The sequence below is a fragment of the Aricia agestis genome, chromosome 9, assembly GCF_905147365.1.
Source record: "Aricia agestis chromosome 9, ilAriAges1.1, whole genome shotgun sequence".
NCBI classification, from domain to species: domain Eukaryota; kingdom Metazoa; phylum Arthropoda; class Insecta; order Lepidoptera; family Lycaenidae; genus Aricia; species Aricia agestis.
This window is the reverse complement of record NC_056414.1, coordinates 4,949,131-4,970,170: the sequence shown is the minus strand read 5'-3', so window position 1 is coordinate 4,970,170 and position 21,040 is coordinate 4,949,131. Positions and strand designations below refer to the sequence as shown.

At 36.9% G+C, this 21,040-nt stretch overlaps 1 protein-coding gene across 1 annotated transcript; it reads left to right on the top strand.

Annotated features, from left to right (window-relative positions):
- The first annotated feature begins 438 nt into the window (after positions 1–438).
- Positions 439–7,366, top strand: LOC121730399. The gene is made up of 5 exons (XM_042119423.1): positions 439–678; positions 762–895; positions 5,347–5,596; positions 6,005–6,240; positions 6,926–7,366. The coding sequence occupies exons 1-5, from the start codon at positions 663–665 to the stop codon at positions 7,268–7,270; spliced, it is 981 nt and encodes a 326-aa protein (XP_041975357.1). The 5' UTR covers positions 439–662; the 3' UTR covers positions 7,271–7,366.
- The last annotated feature ends 13,674 nt before the right edge of the window (positions 7,367–21,040 follow it).

Below are 21,040 nucleotides of genomic sequence, written 5' to 3'. Positions count from 1 at the left end.
GGGTTTTTAATGTGTAATATTGGTAGGATATTAACCATTATATATTCGTTATCGTGCACAAGTGTGGGAAAGTGATGTAGTAACCAGAAACGTGCTCTTTTGTGTTCCCTCCAAAACTACATCAAAAGTTTCAGTAAAGCGTCCTACCACTTTACTGAATCGACCGACTTGACTTCTTGACTGTATTGACTTTATACTTAGACTTTGACTAGACTTTGGACCTGACTGACCTGACGATAATATATAAAAAAATTGTATTAAAGAATATTGTTTTCCCGCCATAATATTATACTCGACACTGGCCATGGTTATAGCCGAAGTGCCATTATATGAAAAAAAAAAGTTACAAAAAGAAGAAGAATAAAAATAATAGGTACTTAAACAAATTACTAGTAATCTGTGTACACTAAAATAAAATTATAAATAATAATTTGTGTATTTTAAAATCGTCCTCAGTGATAAACAGTTTAAACACAATATAAATTTACATTTTAAGCTGAACTAGATCATGTGAAACAAATTTGAGAGTAAAGTTTCTTGTATAGAATAAGTATGAGTCATTGTTTATGAGTAATTATTGTGCAAAACAAAAATAATTTTCTAATTACACGACAGTCAAATAATTATAAAAATATAAATTATCAAGAGCTTTAAATAGAAATATGGGTGATTTGATTGGCAAGTATTTCATTGTTACTAAAAATTTAATGTACTTAATGTGAAGTTGTGGATGAGTAATTTGTTTGGTTTCAATGTTTTAGAGTTTACAACAAGATTGAAATCGGAGATACTCTTCTACAAAGTGAATTTGGGTGCACTTCTGTTCTCAATTAAAGGAGACAGCAATGCGGTTATTGGCCTGGCAGAGAAACCTCACCTCCCATGTATTTATTGGGTATGCTACATAAATATTGTTGTTGTTGCATTGCTACATCGATACCCACTGACCTCCATTATACTTGTATAATGGAGGTCAGTGTCGATACCACATACAATCGATACACGATTTGGCATTTATATTATTATAATATAAATTAATTGCATAAGGTGGATCCTTATGTATATTTAATTGATATTATAAATATCAAACAGTTTTCATGGTGCAGTAGGGCCTCAATAGTCCGAACACCCAAAATATATACCCTGTTCGGATGTATGCAGCGTTTTGGATTACAGTATGTAGACATAATCGATACTAATATTATAATTGCGAAAGTATCTCTGTCTGTCTCGCTTTCACACCAAAACTACCGAACCTATTGTAATGAAATTTTGTATACAGATAGTCTAAAGCCTGAGAAAGGACATAGGCTACTTTTTTACTGGAAAAAAGGGTTGTAAGGGGGTGAAAATGCGTAAATTTGTTCAAATTAAGTTAGTTCCAAAAATTCATAATAGATGGCACCGTGCGTCTTCTACATTGCGCTGACGCTTGCTCAAACTCTTTCTATAAGAGGTGGTATATTCGAGTTTCGATTTTTTTCGATTTCTTTTTTATGTATAACTCAGTACTTGGTAGCCCCCCGCGCGTTATCGGTCACGCACAGTTTTTGTTTCGCTCTGCATTAAAAATATTTAAAAATAGTTTTAAAAGTGATAACTAGTAAAGAAGTCAATAATATTTCAATTAAAACCTAAAGAGTTAATGTGATATTATAAAAAAAATAAGAAGACAGTTTGAAAGTGTAAAATAAAAAGTTTAAAATAAAGTTTAAACCTTGAACACGAGCTTTGCAAATTTCAGTACACTTTGCATGAAAACTATAATAATAATAAAGCGCTTGCGAGTGTTCTCTAATTAATTGAGTGTATTTGGAATATTTCTGTGTACAGTGAGTAATAAATAATTAACAATTAAATAATTAGTAAAAATCAGTAACAATAACTAAGTAAAATTTATCTTCCATACATAAAAAATCAATAATAGGTTTTATAGAAGCGCCATCTATGTAGAGTGCTGGATACTACTTCGGACCTATTTTAATTGTATTGATTTAATCATGCCTAAATGTAAAAGCTGTGCTGCAAGGTTCCTTTCACCGCAAGATGCCGTTAAGTGTAACAAATGTACAAAAGTACATCATAAAATATGTGTCGGCGTTATTGATACGACAAAGTCCTGGTCATGCTCCGACTGCTGCAACAAAAAAGAAACGACTCCACTTAATGCAGCTAGCCCTAGCACACTGAATAGTACATGCCATTCTCCTTCCCAAATGTTTTCAACTGACGTGTCCGAAATAGTAGAGATGCGTAGGGAGATGGCCCTGTACATGGCTGAACTGCGAGAGTATCGTCAAGAAATGTTGGAGTGGCGATCTGATATGCACAAGAGACTCGACAGCCTGGAACGCCAAAATATAAAATGTTGCAGGACTTTTCATCCATCCACCGGTTGCGTCAATGCACTACGGAGGCAACACATTTTTCTTCAAATACAGAGACCCTCATTGACTTCATATGTACGAATGCTGATTTGGACAGAGTTTCGGTAGACTATATAGCTGACCTCAGTAATCATGCATTTCTCACTTTTTTTATTCATATACCTAAAATCAAACCGGTAGCTATAACATATATTAAACTCATGATGAAACAACGCGACGCTGCTTACAGACGAGCGCGTAAACCAAAAAATGTGGTGCACATAAACTATTATAAGGATCTAAAACGCGAGGTATCCCAGGCTATATACAGAGAAAAAGCGGCATATTTCGATAAATTCATTAATTCCAACATAAATGCTCCAAAAGAAATGTGGAAGCATTTAAAAGAAAATATAAATTTAAATAAAAGTAAATCTGATTTAACAATTCCACAAGATCTTTGCAATCCCACTCTTATTAACAATTTCTTTCTTGACGTCCCCGGCTCTAATGTAGTGCCATCACCCACACTTGCTTTTTTCGACACCAACACGTTTGGCCCCGCGAAATTTAGTTTTAATACTGTAAACGACAGTAAAGTATTAAAAATCCTTAGATCTCTTCAATCTAACGCATTAGGTGTTGATGGCATTTCACTGGATATGCTTTTATTGATCACTCGTTCTGATATCTGCCTCAAGACCATAACTCAAATTATTAATACTTCTCTTTCTACTGGCTCCTTTCCTAGATTGTGGCACCAAGATATAGTAAAACCTATTCCTAAAAAAGACAATGTAACTGATCTCAAGGACCTCAGACCAATAAGTATTCTACCTTGTGTGTCGAAAATCCTTTAGAAAATCGTCTGTGGACAAATTACTAAATATCTAGATAATAATAATATTTTACCATCAGCTCAATCAGGTTTCCGTAAAAGCCATAGTACTACAACTGCACTTCTTGATGTGATTGATGAAATACTTTGCGCACAAGATACAGGCGAAGCAACTATTCTGGTGCTACTGGATTATTCGCGAGCGTTCGATACTATAAATGTTCAATTACTACTCTCTAAGTTAAAATATTACGGATTCGACGAAAATTCTATTTCTTGGTTCTCTAGTTATCTCACAGACCCTTCGCAAGTCGTAGAAATCCGAAATACAGAGGGTGCTATTACGCAATCAGAACCGTGCGCTGTTGATAGGGGTGTACCTCAAGGTTTAGTACTTGGACCTAAATCTTTTAGCATCTACTCTGCAGACATCACCCAGCATATTCGTCACTGTAAAATATATCATATATACGTTGATGACATTCAATTACATATTTCATTCAAACCAGGCAATCTACAAAAGGCTATAGACATGTTGAACGACGATTTGAGGCGAATATTTGAATGGTCAGAAGATAATGCTTTGGCTTTAAACCCGTCAAAAACAAAATACATGGTGCTCGGTTCTAAAGTTCAAATACAAAAAGTTTGTAACACTCAGTTTTCAATTAACATCAAAGGTGAAGCAATAGAAAGAGTCAGTGAAGCAAAAAATTTGGGAATCATTATGGATGAAAACTTACGTTTCGAAAAGCACACAGTTAAAATGGTAAGCAGTTGCTTTTACAGATTAAAATTACTGTATAACATAAGAACCTTTTTACCCAAAAAGTTACGCATCACCGTCTGCGAATCTCTGGTCCTGTTAAAATTGAATTACGCGGATGCCGTTACCGGACCGTGCCTACTGTCTAGATCAAAAAAAAATATCCAAAAAGTACAGAACGCTTGTGCAAGGTTTTGTCTGACTGTCCCTCCTAGAACGTATGTTTCTCCCTATATAAACAAAGAGAGATGGCTGAACATGGAGCATCGTCGGCAACTTCATTTTGCCACGCTTCTCTTTGGAGTCGTTAGGTTAAAAACACCCATCTACCTATATAATAAATTGCAGTGGGCTGGCGACAGTCAGCTGTCTATGGCCACCAGGGGTTCGGGCTACCTCCTAATCAATCAACCTCACCACTCTGCTGCGTTTAGAGGAAGCTTTAGACATGTTGCCAGTAAAGTGTGGAATAACCTTCTGCCACCGCTGAGGTCCTTAAAGTTTATTGATAATTTTAAACGACATTTTAAGCACTACTTATATGTAGTATATAATATTTCCTCTTTATTTTTTTATCTATTATAATTCTATGTATTTTTTCTGTAATACCTTAACAAATAATATTCACAATAAACTAACATATTACAATTTTATTATCATATTTATTCTGTTAATAACACAAAACATACTATAATTATGTAGGTATATATTAATGATTCAAATCCTCATTTTTTCCACCGGAGTTTTGCGAGTTAATTTGCACTTGGAACATCTTTTGTTTTGTTTTTTTGTTTAATTTATTGATGGGGCAAGGGATCACGGAAGACCAGGGACAGCGGCGTTGTCGCTGTCATAACCTGAGTGGTCACCTATTCCTCATTTTTTTTGGCATAGCACTGCCACAAACTGAAAATACACCCTGTTTAGTTTTAAGATTCTTTTGTTAATGTTTTTATTTTCCTTTATCCTTATAATGTGTTTTTTTTTTTAGTTTTCTACCGTGTTGTTACTTTATGTTTGTTTTAATATTATGGTTGTGTTATGTTTTTAAAAATCGGAATAAAGTTTTATTTATTTATTTATTTATTATTATTACTTTATCTATGCAGTGACGTAACCTTAAGGCTTAAACCTATCAATGATAAAATTAAATAGTTTATGGGTAAAGTGGGGGGCTAAATAAGCTTTAAAATTTGGCATAAAATGTAAAGTTTAATTTTAAAAAAATTAAATATTATTGTTTTGATTTAAGGGGTACCAGGGTTTTTTATAAAAGCTTTTGACACCAATTTTGTTGACATTGCGCGCTATAAACTGAAGTCCACGCGGACGAAGTCGCGGGCAACAGCTAGTAAGAGATAAATTTATATTTCCAGCTTTACATTGGAGCTAATGGCTACAGCTACATAAAGAAGTACCAGAAGAGTTACAAGCGTGTTGATACTCGTGACATTATTGTGAGGGACGAGTACAAACACTTTTGGTTGGCATGGAATGACTGTAAAATAAGATTCGGTAAAAGAGGTGATACAAAACCCATTCTCAGCAAGACTATCAAAGAAAACAATTTAGCCTATGTGACCTTTACATCATTTTTGCCAACTGACTTGTACTGGAGATGCATAAGTAAGCACTTTGTATTTTAATTTTGTTATGAGCATGCTATGAAATAACTTGTTTTTATTATAATTGAGTAAAGCCCAGTTCTTTCATTTTTACTTAAACTCCAAATAACCAATGCAGAGTCCTAATAGCGACATCTAGTGTTTAGTAGATGTAACTATATTTTTATTCTAGTCAGAGACATCATGCATGGAAGTGTTAAGAAAGCTATGAGTTATTTAATCCATATTTACGGTTTATGAAATATAAATTAATAAACAGTCCATGAAATTGAACCTAGATTATACTTTCACTTTTTTATTCAGAAATAAGTTGTCAATGGTACTAATGAATACATTAAGTACTGACAAAATCACCTCAGAAAACAGGCGTAAGCATAGAGTCTAGACCATTATACCTTTATTTTTTCAGTGCCACCATACATTGAGAAACCCATTACCGCAAAACTTACCGGTGGCGAGCCACAGTGGATACCAGCTACAGACCAGTTGCCAGATAACGCCCTCATTGGGGGCTATGAAAATGAAACGCTATACATAATACGTGCTCCACACAGAGGTTCTCTGGCAAGTGGTAAATTTGTGCCATCTGAAGGCGTCGGATACATTGCCTGGGGTGGGGCCGCACATGAGAAAAACGAATTTGAGGTAGGTATGTTGTTAGTATATTAATTTCGTCATTTTTTTTAGCTGTGGCATTTATAAAATTACGTATCAAATTCAAGTCACAAATGTCCCAAATATATATTTTTTTTTTTATGAAATAAGGGGGCAAACGAGCAAACGGGTCACCTGATGGAAAGCAACTTCCGTCGCCCATGGACACTCGCAGCATCAGAAGAGCTGCAAGTGCGTTGCCGGCCTTCTAAGGGGTAATAGGGGAGGGTAGGGAAGGGAATAGGGGAGGGTACGGGAGGAAATAGGGGAGGGTAGGGAAAGGAAAAGGGTAGGGGATTGGGCCTCCGGTAAACTCACTTACTCGGCGAAACACAGCGGAAGCGCTGTTTCACGCCGGTTTTCTGCGAGGACGTGGTATCTCTCCGGTCGAGCCGGCCCATTCGTGCCGAAGCATGGCTCTCCCACGTCAAATTTGCTTATCTGAAGGGTCCAACTGTGTGTCGATTTGGCCAAAGCTCCAAGGATGGAATCAAGTATAATGTAAATAATGTCATTTAAGAGGGAAGAGGAGCTGGAATATTGTGTCTATATTCTTCAGCAGGCCTTCCATTTAGTCGAACATGATTATTTTGGCCGAATATGAAGCTTTGATACTCAGTAATTTACAAAATATGATATGGAATCAGGATTATTGAATAAGCATTTAAATTTGCAGGTCCTGAGTGGCTTCAACTGTATATGGCAGAAAACGCGCGAAAACATTATACCTGTTGGAGCGGTGGAAGCTGGCTACTCGGAGGATTTTGAGAGAGGCAAGCTGTATGTTGGCCGAGCTGAATATGAAGGACATCTTATACCAGGCAAAGTGCAGCCAAAATACAAATTGTGCTACATACCGTACAATGGTCGGGAAATCGAACGAAACGAGTATGAGATATTAGTGGTGCCATACACCAACGAACGGAGTACCAGCGACAACTATATGGTGGAAGTGGACATGAGGGAGTTTCATGAAAATGAGTTTGATGAGAGTGATTCTGATAATGAATCTATTATGTGACTATGGGCGTACCCAGGATTTTAGGGGGGGCAGTACACCTGTTTCGAGAAGATGGTCAATCTGATATATTGAAACAAAAGATCATGAAAATTGACTTTTATTAATCTGATTGAAAAGATATTTTGTTTCACGTTTTTAATTCCCACTTGCCAGGAAATTTGATGTTTATTGTATACCATACTGATACTAGCTATTCCTTAGGGGAAGCTATTTTAGAAGGAGAAAAAGGAGAAATTCTCCTCTACTTCTTCTTAAGAAGGAGAACTTCTCCTCCTGGAGAAGGCTGTGACTAATTATTATTGTTACCTTGTTACCCTGTTGATATAAAAATTTTTATTTAAGTACTATTTAATATATTTATTACTAATGGAGAATGTTACTAGGTATACCAAATTGCTTGAAATTTTGTCACAGTAAAGCCTGTATGTATACAAATACACTAGTTTTTGTTGTAGTCAAAAATACCTAGTAGTTTTGATTTTATAGGCATTCAAAGTTTCGAAAAATATTGATTCCCGCTAACAGTCCCGCGACCGCTTGTGACGTCATATCACAATTCCACCGCGCGGGCCCCATACAATAAACGTGATTTTTTGCTCTATCTCAACAACGGCAACAGGTAGGCACTTGAAATTTTCACCAAGGTCTAAATTATACTTTAATAATTAATAAAAATATTATAATAAAACTAGATGTCCCGCGCGGCTTCGCCCGCGTAATTTAGGAATTTTACGGAAACCGTACATTTTCCTACAAAAATAGCTCTTATGTTCCTACTCCCTTCACTTGGTTTACTCTATATCTGTGTCAAATATTGCCATAAAAATTGCTCCAGTAGTTCGTAATTTCTAATATTTCCCCCGTTTTTCCCACATTTTACTGAGTTTCTTCGGTCGTATTAGTCTTAGCGTGATAATATATAGTCTATAGTCTTACCTGATAAATTAGCTATCTAACACTGAAATAAGTTTTTAAATCGGACCAGTAGTTCCTGAGATTAGCGCGTTCAAGCAAACATACTCTTCAGGTTTATAATATTAAAGTATAGATTTTTTTCAATTATCGCTTGACAAACTCGAGTCTCGATCTAAAAGACTATGAAAAGTACCAATAACAGGGTCATTATAGGCTCATAAGTCATAACCATGGAACGATATATGGTAGTGATGATGAATGTCATTTGCATAGTAGCATATGCTTTCCGTTCTTAAAACAACGCCGAAACTCCCAAATTGTATCTATAAAGAATCAGGAGTTCTCTAAGCACCTTCCGAATCACGGTATACCAGGTATACCTCGGTGCAAAATCTTACTTGTTGGTAGCCTATGCTTAGAATACTTCTCACGAAACCGAAGTCACCACATGTTTCCATATAAATTTTGAGGAGTTCCCTCGATTACTTATGCATCCTTCATCAGATCACCACTTTTGTGAATATAATACCAAATTGGAATGATACTCTATACACGAAAAGAAAAATTTTGAAAATCGGTTAACAAACGGCAGAGTAATCGTTGAATATAAGAAAACGAACATAACACCTCCCCCATTTTGAAAGTCGGTTAAAATTGTAGCCTATGTGTTATTCTGATGTATAAGCTACATTATTGTAAAGTTTCATTAAAATCCGTACAGTAATTTTTGCGTGAAAGAGTAACAAACATCCATACATCCACACATCCATACATCCAAACAAACTTTCGCCTTTATAATATTAGTAGGAAGTAGGATAAAAAATTAAGGGGGGCTCCCATACAAAAATCACAATTTTTGGCCTATTTTGCTCTATAAACTATATTCTCTATTTTAGACGTCGTCTATTTTAGACGTGGGAGAGCCATGCTTCGGCACGAATGGGCCGGCTCCACCGGAGAAATGTCACGTTCTCACAGAAAACCGACGTGAAATAGCGCTTGCGCTGTGTTTCGCCGAGTGAGTGACTTTACCGGAGGCCCAATCCCCTACCCTGTTCCCTTCCCTACCCTCCCCTATTCCCTTCCCTACCCTCCCCTATTCCCTTCCCATCCCATCCTTACCCTCCCCTATTACTCTGTTCCCTCTTAAAAGGCCGGCAACGCACCTGCAGCTCTTCTGATGCTGCGAGTGTCCATAGGCGACGGAAGTTGCTTTCCATCAGGTGACCCGTTTGCTCGTTTGCCCCCTTATTTCATAACGTATATCGAAGTAATTCTTTCACTAGTATTTTTAGGGTTCCGTAGCCAAATGGCAAAAACGGATAGATTCGTCATGTCTGTCTGTCTGTCCGTCCGTATGTCACAGCCACTTTTCTCCGAAACTATAAGAGCTATACTATTGAAACTTGGTAAATAGATGTAGTCTGTGAACCGCATTAAGATTTTGATACAAAAATGGAAAAAATATTAAAAATTTTAGGGGTCCCCATAGGTACAACTGAAACAAAAAATATTTTTTTTTCATCTAACCTATGCGTGTGGGGTATCAATGGATAGGTCTTTAAAAATCATATTGAGGTTTCTAATATCATTTTTTTCTTACCTGAATAGTTTGCGAGAGAGAATCTTCCAATGTGGTAAAATGTCTCTAACTTCTAAAGTAGGGCATGATAAAACTTAAAAAAAATATATGATGTACATTACTATAAAAACTACCAACGAAAATTGGTTTGAACGAGATCTAGCCAGTAGTTTTTTTATACGTCATAAATGGTAAACCTTAATGTTACTTTCATTAAATCAACTGAAATATAAAAATAAATCAAAAACATTTTAATTTCATAGAAATTAACCTTATTGCTGCTGCGGAACCCTTCATGGGCGAGTCCAACTCGCACTTGGCCGGTATTTTATTTTTGACAGAATATGGAATGCTAATAATCAAAATTAGGTAACATTCTTCAATCAATAAATAAAACGCGATTTTTTAGCTTTTTTTGCTCTTTATCAATAACGGCAATTACAGGTAGGCACTTGGAATTTTCACCAAGGCCTTAATTATATTATGTGTAATTGTGTACTTTAATATTTAATAATAATATTAAAATAAAATAAAAATTTAAGGGGGCCTCCCATACCAAAATCACTGTGGTGGTACGGAACTCTTCGTGCGCGAGTCCGACTCGCACTTGGCCGATTATTTATTTGTATTTTTTTACTAATCGGACTCGCTCATGAATACACATACCGTTATAGAGCAAAATAGGCCAAAAATTGTGATTTTTGTATGGGAGCCCCCCTTCATTTTTTATTTTATTATAATATTATAATTAATTATTAAAGTACACATATAATTAAGGCCTTGGTGAAAATTTCAAGTGCATACCTGTTGCCGTTATTAAGATAGAGCAAAAAATCACGTTTATTGTATAGGGCCCGCGCGGCGGAATTGTGATATGACGTCACACCGTTACCGGGCGCCCGCGTCGTATAGTTTCCAATAAATAAGGAAACAGATGGAAGCGACATAACTACAAAAAAGTGTGGCCGGTGCCATATTGCCAAGAACTAAACATGGCGGTCTATAGTGATGGGACACTCGGTTGATATTTGTCGAGGATATCGATAAGTAAGATGTTATAAGTGAGCTGTTAAGGTTAAAATCTTTTAAATAAATGATCAGATTCTTCACCTTATATTTTTTAAATTCGATAAAAAAGTACATCACTAAACGTCAAATCTACTAATTTCTATGTTGATTAAATAATATCGAAAATCAAGCCATGTTATATTACTATTCTATCACAAATCTTATTTATTGTCTAATTATTAACTAAATTAGCACATACGAAGTCAAGCCATCGGTAAAATAACAAACATTTTAGTAAAAATATAAACGTACCGATCCAAGGACAAACTTTTTTAAATTTCTTCACTTTTTTGACGGACTATAAATTAATTTAAAAAAAAAAACAAATTCGATAATATCGATATTTTTTTCGCGATATATCGAGACCGATATTGATATTTTTTCAAATATCTATGCATCGATATATCGATATTTTCTTTCAATTTCGACATCCCTATAATACGACACTTTGACAGTTTACGTACCTCGGAGAACCGGAACATAAAATGGCGGACCGGCCACAGTATTTTGATTTGGTAGAGTCTGGCCAACGAAAGCTGAACCAAGCAAACCGCGGCAAATTTAAAAATTATTTATATGGTATTACATAATGTAGTAGGAAAAAAAGATTTAGATCATTTTCTGCTGATGCTAGATATTGTATTACTCCAATGTGCAAAAAATTATGCACCTATAAAAGAAAAGTCTAACATAAATTATAGCCTATACTGACTTAGAAAATATATTGCTAACTAAGCCTAGTAGAATTGTTTCGAAACCGGTCGTGTTTTTAGCTAAAATTTGTAATAATAATAAATGAATATAGTGGAAAAAGTGCACGTAAAATAATTGTGTTTTATTTGTGTTTTTGTCTAATCGGTATTAACGAGAGAGTAGAATATGCGATGGGTAATTAGGTCACAATGGTATGGTGGAAACTTTCCTGTTTCTCATCCGAATCTTCGTGAAGATTTTCAATAAAAATACCATTTAATAAAATAAATAACATGTCTAGTATGAAAAATTAAAAGATCACAAGAGTATAAAATAATAATTATGACCAAGTATCAAGATCATGAAATCGTGCAACCGCAAACCATCTACTGGCAGAATAGTGTTGCCAATCAAAATAAATGCTTGGTTCAGCTTTCGTTGGCCAGACTCTAGAGACCATTATGCCGCGTCCATTATCAATGGTGCTACAGAAATAAAATGTGACACTGACAGCTGTCAGTCAATTGATTTTTTTTGAAAAACGGTTCTTAATTGCCAACGATTCGAAATGGACGATTTGTTTTTGGCATTGTTTCGAACAATAATTACTTTGTACAATGACCCTCCAAAAATAGCTTTATATCGCACGATGTTCAGAGTTTGTCGATGTTTAATAAAATATATTTTTCAACGTGGACTATTTTGAAAAACAAATATTATTGTGTACGAAAAACATTTATACAAATTACAAACTCATAACGTTCGGTTGAAAAATTCAAGCGTATTTCGCTTCGTGTAATATACCTTGTGAGTGAAATTTTTCGCATGTTGCTTGTTGTAAGCTTTGAATAGTTATACAGTGTTTTGTCTTCTTCCGTTTATTAGTACTTGGGCCAAGGGGGTTGAAATTTTCACAAAATTATGTATAATTATGTGAAAATTTCAAGTTTTCACAAAATTATGTAATATTTTTTAATAATAAAATAAATAAATAAGGGGGCTCCCATACATTAAAGTTTTTATATGTGGGAAAAATTTGTGTTTTTATTAAAAACACAACTTTTTCCCTACTTTCGCTCTATAACGCTACGGAACCCAGTCGTGCGCGAGTCCAACTCGCACTAGGCCGGTTTTTTTCTGTAGTTGAAGGATTTCTGTAGTTGATGTATGTGCCCCTCGTAGCAGGTATAGTACTGATCCGATTTTAGCCATAATTGTTAAAATCGGACCAGTAGTTAAGCTGCATAATTAATGACTGAATGGGTGCAATAGCTGACTTTATTAATAATCAAATTAAAATGTAATTAATATTTAAGGGGGTACATTTATACGTTGTATTGTATACTCTATACCAGGGGTCACCAAATGGCGGACCGCGGTCCGCATCCGGACCGCCGACGCATTGTGTGCGGACCAAGCATATTCGAAGATGAACTTCGTTAAAAATTAAAAAAAATGTCACTTTTCTCATTGATACAAAATATACCTTTGTAATTTCCGTAATAACACTTGTTTACTAATTTTTTTTTTATAAATGTCCGGACCGCGAAGGTCATTTTATTTCTTAAAAAGGACCCTGAGCGAAACTAATTGGTGACCCCTGCAGCCTGCTATATACACACGAGTAGTATCTCGCTACTAAATTATAACGTTAATCAATTTGATCTATCAAATCAGTTGTACAAAGTTGTTGTTTTGCTTATAAATCGGAAACTATAGCCCGTCAAAAAAGTCACGACATTAATAGAGTCGCCACTTGTTTCCGGTGTGGTCTCTTATGGCCACACTGTATCCAGTCACTATAAAAGATTTTGATACTTTATACAGTTTAAAAAACACGTTGTAAATATGATTTATATATTATGTAGTTAAGAAAATTTGAAATAATTATGATGTAGTTGTAGTACGTGTTTAATTTACGAAATTTTATATGAAAATAAATCAAAAACCTCTTAATTTCATAGAAATATACCTTATTGCTGCTGCAGAACCCTCCATGGGCGAGTCCAACTCGCACTTGGCCGGATTTTCTTAGATTGATTTGAAAGGGATGATGCCACTTTTTAATTTCTTCACTTTCTTGACGGACTATATAAAAAATGGAATAACTCGATTAAACGGTTGAACCGATATAGCTAATTTTAGTCTTAAAAATATATTCCTGGAAGTTCAAGGAAGGTTTATAAGTGACACGAAGTTCACCGGAACATCTAGTCACTAGTGTTACATATTATGAATTTATAACACCTGTTATTTAAGTACCCTCTCCCTGAGAGCTGCAGAGCTACTTTGATGACTAGTGAGAGCTGAGAGAAGCTCACTCCTTTTTTATTAAGGAACTACTATTTAAGAAATTTACAAAAAATAAATAAATGAAAAACAGGGTTTTGTTATTTTAATAAAATATGATCATCCAAATAATATTCTACAATGCAGCCGGAAACAGAATCATCGCCACTTTCTAGGTCCATGTAGTTACAGCAGTGGTGTCACAGTGAAGAGGCACTTTCATCTTCAATAATCAGCCCTTCAATATCCTAATAAAGGGTTAATTCCCACTCCTTGTATTTATTTTCAGTGTTTTTTTTTTTCAAAATGTTAGCATAAATTCTCCCAGTCATTTCGGTTATTTCGTTAAACGCTTTTTCTGCTACCTGTAAACATAAAACGTAATAATTATAATATTATATAACGCTGCATCAAAGTGTTAAAGGAGTTAAGCACATACACTGTGACAAGAGAATTTTTTATACAGGGCAGTTCCATGTAAAAGTCTACCATAAACCAAAAAAATAAATACCTGTTTTTTGTATTAAAAATACTTAATTATAGTCACAACATTATGGCACTATTAAGATTTTGTAGAAGCAACAATTTCTAAGCATTACTTTTCTAGCAAAGCTGCCATTTATGAGATGATGTCGTGAGCTCGGCTGAGTGTGGTTTTGTATGATGAAGTTCTGATTTAGTTTTCACGTTATGTATTTTAAATTCTTGTCATATTTTGTTACACACTGATTGATCAAACAATTAAATACCGATATAGCTTTTGAGATTCGAGAAAATTCATTTTTATAAAGATATAATGGGCTTGTAAGATCACAGTGTCGAGTTGTAGTGTCGGTCACATAAAAATCATTACTTTTGTCTATAACTACAGTAAAATTACTTTTACATCAACAAAATTAGAAACTTTCCTACGTGACGGCGTTACTCAAATGATACCGGCGCGGCATTAAAATTTTGTCATCTTTTTTTATAACACCTAAACTCAAAAAAAAATTTTTGTAGTGTCGGTCACATTATAGAGTCGATCACGCCCAAAAGTAGCGTTTTGTTTATTATTTTTGCTGATAGATGGCGAAAACAGCTATAAAAAGCAGAGAGAGAAGCAGAAAGCTAAATTATTATTTTAAGAACCTGCCAGACCACCTCAAAGTCAAATAAAATCCAAAATTTTGCGATGTCTGGAAATGGGAAGCAATTGTCACAAAAATCTGGCAGTAGGATATGAGATTATTACAGATATCGCAAGAAAATAAGATAAAATTATTGATTTTTAAACTTTATTGAACGTAAGATAGACCTGCAGAACTGGAAACCTTCTAAAGTAATAGCGACCGAAACTCCATAGTGTCTGGTCGTTCTTACCTCTATAGGGCTCATATAATGGAAAATTTTTAGCGTAAACAAATAACGAAAGTCTGCCCATCGCTGCCTCTTGGGTTATTATGTTAATAGTTTTTGAGAAGATTTCGTGTTGAGTTACTTTTTACTAATTATTAGTGATTTCGTTTTTGTGACGTTTAAGTTCAAAAAAAGCATTTTAATGAATTAACTAATTACTGATTAGCTTTTATATACTTTTAGAGTTCGTACTGTACGTGCTGAGATACATAAATTTCAAAGTTTAATGTAAAACTACCGACTTTTACCTGCACAAAGTGAGTGTAGTGTCGGTCACGTTTTGGGCTGTAGTGTCGGTCACAATTTCTTTTGCTAATAAATATTTTTTTAAATAACTTACAGGTTACAGGTAACCATTTTATAATAGTTTGTTTAATGAACTATCGATAAAAATACAAAGTAGAGTTATTTAGCACACAGAGAGGAAGATTATTGGAGTTTACAAACACTCTCGGAAACGACTTCCTTTTGCATGTAGTGTCGGTCACGTTTATGTTTGACTAAATAAATGCTATTTGAAAACAACAGTGTATACCATTTTTTCTACATAAGTTAACTTATTTTATCTGCTACAAAGCCATCTTAAAATTGATATTAACAACATTATAGTAACCATAATATATGACAAAATAAAACGCAAGTCGTATCAAATGTAGAGTCAGTCACATATGGAATTGCCCTACATCTATCTAAGATACATAATTACGCAAAGCACCTAAGTCAAAGTATCAATCATTGTTAGGCGCGTTATATGATAGATTTCTTTGACAGTTCATTGTTTACGTAAACATAAGGTTTAAATAAAATTGTTGTTTTATTATACCACATAATACTTACTGCCTGACTACTTAAAATTGCAATAAACAACTAAATTAACAAACAAAATTTATAAAACAAACGCATAATTACCTGCTACTATGGCGATTGAACGAATCGGAAATGTGGCCGCGAGAATTCCAGTGATATTTTCGCGGTTTACTATATTTTTTCTTCAATGAAAATCTTCAAATTTTCAGCACTATGACACGTCTTTCACTTTAATTATTAATAATAATCACAGTAACATGTAGTTTTCACATTGTAAAACTAAATTTAAGCAAATTGAAAATCTTTGTTTTGTAAATTTTATGTCATAGAGTATTGATACAACAAAAGGAGTTTGTCCGTGGGAGAGCCATGCTTCGGCACGAATGGGCCGGCTCGACCGGAGAAATACCACGGCCTCACAGAAAACCGGCGTGAAACAGCGCTTGCGCTGTGTTTCGCCGAGTGAGTGAGTTTACCGGAGGCCCAATCCCCTACCCCCCTAGAAATGCCGCAGTTGAAAAACAATTTGTTACCCCAGGAGGGTACCAACTGCGTTGGAGAATCCCTCTCTGGACGTCCATGCTCAGGAACTCCTGGAACTGAACGTCGACGTCCAGGCTGCCCCTCGTATTCTGGGGAGGGCAAAACTGCGCTCCAATCTGCTTGGGGCAAGAGCAAACACACAAAGGCACCCCCCTCGATATTAAACATGGACTTTTGTAATATCAGGGGATTACACTCCAACCTTAATGCCGTCCATTACCACCTTGAGACGGCAAAGCCGGCTTTGCTCTTTTTAACCGAGACGCAGATATCATCTCCGAGTGAACACCATACCTTTCCCACCCAGGGTATCACCTCGAGCACTCCTTTCTACCCAAAGCTGGAGTGTGTGTGTATATCAGAGATGATATCAGCTCTCGCCGCCTCAGCAATCTTGAGGTCATGGACCTATCAAACTTATGGCTCCGCATAGATTGCGACGACCACCCTCGCGTCTATGCGTGCCTATATAGGTCCCATAGTGGTGACCCCGAGACGGACCGACTCTTGGAGCACCTGCAAGCTGCTTCAGATTTTGTGCAGCAGCAGATCCCATCCGCAGAGATCATAATACTTGGCGACTTTAATGCCCACCACGCCGACTGGCTCAATTCCAGTAAAACTGATCATGCGGGGAGATCTGTCTGCAACTTTGCCCTTGCGAACGACTTGACACAACTGGTTACTACGCCTACGCGAATCCCAGATGTGGATGGTCAGAATCCTTCCTTGTTGGACCTCCTACTGACTTCAAATCCTGACGGCTACCAAATATCCGTAACCGCACCACTTGGTTCATCGGATCATTGCCTTGTTAGGAGTTCTGTGCCACTTACGACGGTGTTAAGACAGCGCGCTGTTAAATACCGTCGTGTGTGGCACTACAAGTCAGCAGACTGGGATGGGATGCGGTCGTTTTTTGCATCCTATCCTTGAGGGCACGTGTGCTTCTCGCCGGATGATCCCGACAACACTGCCAACTCTGTTGCCGATGTGGTGATGCAGGGGATGGAACTTTTCATTCCGACCACTGTAGTGCCAACTGGCGGCAGATTTCGTCCCTGGTTTGGTTCATCCCCCGAAAAAGCTTCTCGCCGGAAGCAGGAAGCTTACCAATCCTGGGCCAACGCAGTGTCTGCTCGGGATTTAAATACCAGCACATATAAAAAGGAGTACAATCTTGCCTCTAGGTCCCTCAAGAAAGAGATTACTCGGGCAAAGCAACAGCACGTCAATAGAATTGGCAAGAGACTTGAGTCCTCGGGAGTTGAGAGACCTCGGGAACCCGTGCATTCTGGTCTCTGGCCAAAGCTATTGAAGGAAATTTCTGCAAGCCAACCCTACCATCCCTACACGTAGGAAATGGATCGTTGGCCCAGGACGCAAAGGACAAAGCCGATCTTCTGGGCAAGCTCTTTGCGTCAAACTCGACCCTGGATGACGGGGGGCAGACACCGCCGACCATACCGCGATGCACGAGCATTATGTCGGATATTCGGTTTCATCAGCGCTCAGTGCGAAAAGCCCTCTGTTCCCTTGATATCCAAAAGTCGAGTGGGCCTGACGGAATCCCGCCTATTGTGTTGAAAAAGTGTGCTCCAGAGTTGGCTCCGGTCTTGGCGCGTCTTTTTCGGCTCTCCTATTCCACTGGCATCGTCCGGCTTCCTGGAAGACAGCCTTGGTGCACCCGATCCCCAAAAAAGGTGACCGCTCAAATCCTTCCAACTACAGACCAATCGCTATAACCTCTCTCTTCTCGAAAATAATGGAATCCATTATCAATAGCCAGCTTCTTCGATACTTGGACGGCCAGGGATTGCTAAGCGACAAACAATACGGGTTCCGTAAGGGTCGCTCGGCTGGTGATCTCTTGGCATACCTGACTCATCGTTGGGCTCAGGCAATTGAGTCGAAGGGGGAGGCATTGGCTGTTAGTTTGGATATTGCGAAGGCCTTTGATCGGGTTTGGCATAAAGCGCTGCTATCAAAGCTTCCATCATACGGGCTGCCCGAGAAATTATGTAAGTGGGTCACTAGTTTCTTAGCAGACAGAAGCATAAAGGTCGTAGTTGACGGCGAATGCTCGGAAACTCAGTCTGTTAATGCTGGTGTCCCTCAGGGCTGTGTACTATCGCCTACTCTATTCATACTGCATATCAATGACATGTTACAAACCAACGGCATTCATTGCTATGCGGATGATAGTACAGGTGATGCTGTGTATACCGGCTCCCCTAATATTTCTCGGCAAAATGTCACTGAGAGTCGAAACGAACTTGTGTCTAAGGTGGAGAATTCATTGGAGAAGGTATAATAGGGTAGACGTAACTTAGTCCAATTCAACCCCACCAAGACACAAGTCTGCGCGTTCACCACTAAAAAGTCACCAATGGTCGTTTATCCTCGTTTCGAGGGCACATCTTTAACCATCTCCCCTAGCATTGAGATACTTGGCGTCAACATATCGAGCGAAGTCCAGTTCCGATATCATCTTGAGGGTAAGGCCAAATTAGCCTCGAAGAAGCTTGGCGTTCTTAACAGAGCGAGACAGTACTTCAGTCCGGACCAACGTCTACAACTCTACAAGGCGCAGGTTCGGCCTCATATAGAATATTGTTCTCATCTCTGGGCAGGGGCGCCAAAATACCAACTGCTTCCTCTGGATCGTATCCAACGAAGGGCTGCTCGAATTGTTGACTGCCATAGTGTTTCAAACAGCTTGGACCCCCTGGAATTACGCCGAGATGTAGCTTCACTCTGCATCCTCTATCGGTTGTATCACGGGGAGTGCTCTGAGGAATTGTTCGGAATTATACCACCTGCAACTTTTCGCTATCGTCCCACGCGAAAAACATACCATCCTCATCACCTTGATGAGTGGCAGTCTTCCACAGTGCGTTTTTCGCGTAACTTTCTGCCGCGCACTGTAAAACTCTGGAATGAACTGTCACCAGCAGTATTTCCGGACCGATACGACCTGCAAATCTTCAAGAAAAGAGCGTATTCCCTCTTAAAAGGCCGGCAACGCACCTGCAGCTCTTCTGATGTTGCGAGTGTCCATGGGCGACGGTAGTTGCTTACCATCAGGTGACCCGTTTGCTCGTTTGCCCCCTTATTTAATTTTAAAAAAAAAGGACAAATGTCAAAAGAGTGTTGCTATTGCTTTTTTTAGCAGTTTCGCCTCCTACACATTCTTGACGCACTATAATTAACGTATCCTAGTAATTCTTGCACTAATATTCTTTATTTTTGACAGAGAATGTGGACTGCTAATAATCAAAATTTGGTAACATTCTCCATTATATTATGGTGATGCACTTTACTGACTCACCCAGATAATCTGTAGAATACCTTGTTAAGGCGGGGATTAATCTCAATCAAAAACGATAACCTTGCACACAACCAAAGACCAAGCGTATACGCATCGCAATAAGATTCATTTTAGCTTAGCATAAAACTGTAGGTTCTCGGGCGGATCTTCTCTATTTTTCATGTTTTTTTTTAAATATCTTTGGAAATAAATATTAAGAAACAAAATTGTTCGGTTAAAGAATTTTTAATATAGATTTACTAACAATTTATTCAAATAAAATGTACAATTATCCTAGTTAATACTTATATTTCGATGAAATAGAGTTTTTTCGGAGGTAAGTTTGTAAATTAATTACAGCCAAAGTATTACGTTTTATTAAAATGTTTATGGTTTAAGGTATTTTGAATATTGTGCTTTATATCTCATATTTTTTAACACTTCGTTATTATATTGGAACTAGGTAAACCGGGAGTCACGGAATAACAAATTGGGGTTTATCCTCGCCTTAATCTGCAGTCTAACAGTAACTGGTTTACGCCAATGATGAAAAACTCAAAGCAGATATGTTACTACCGCGCGCGTTGTGAAGCTTCAAATACGGCCCAATTAGGCCGTCTGTTGTTTAGTCTGCATCGAGCGCAGTCACGAACGTGCCGCGTCTTGTCTTACCTAAATAAATTGAAAATGACGTCGTGCTTGTTTCGAAAATGTACCAATTATGACTCAAAAACAAACAAAACACATGGAATCTCTTACCACATGTCTTGATTGCAATAAATACCTAGATTATTTACATTTTCAATTATTTTTTCGAACAATCTGGAAAAAATCGAATTTTCGTCATAGCTCAGGCGAAGAAAGAGACAGCGATACGATTCGACGTTTAAAAATAGAACTGTCTCTTTTATGTAAATGGTTTTTCGTATCTTTTGTTTCACTTATCTGTCAAATTGGTCAATGTTTGCAATAATTCTGAATTTGAAAATTGTTCGGAAGAGATTTAAGCCGGAAAATAGTATGGACGTAACAGATCTGTATAAGTACAATATCATTGGTTTTACGCACATTTAACGGTAACATAATATTAAAATATGTACTTACTTATTTTATTTTTGGTATTAATAAATATGTATAATTTTATATTTTAATTTTTAAGACTGAT

Coding starts and splice junctions, on each gene's coding strand:
- LOC121730399 (XM_042119423.1), top strand. Junction 896..5,346: donor ACCTCCCATGTATTTATTGG/GTATGCTACATA, acceptor TTATATTTCCAG/CTTTACATTGGAGCTAATGG. Junction 6,241..6,925: donor ATGAGAAAAACGAATTTGAG/GTAGGTATGTTG, acceptor TTAAATTTGCAG/GTCCTGAGTGGCTTCAACTG.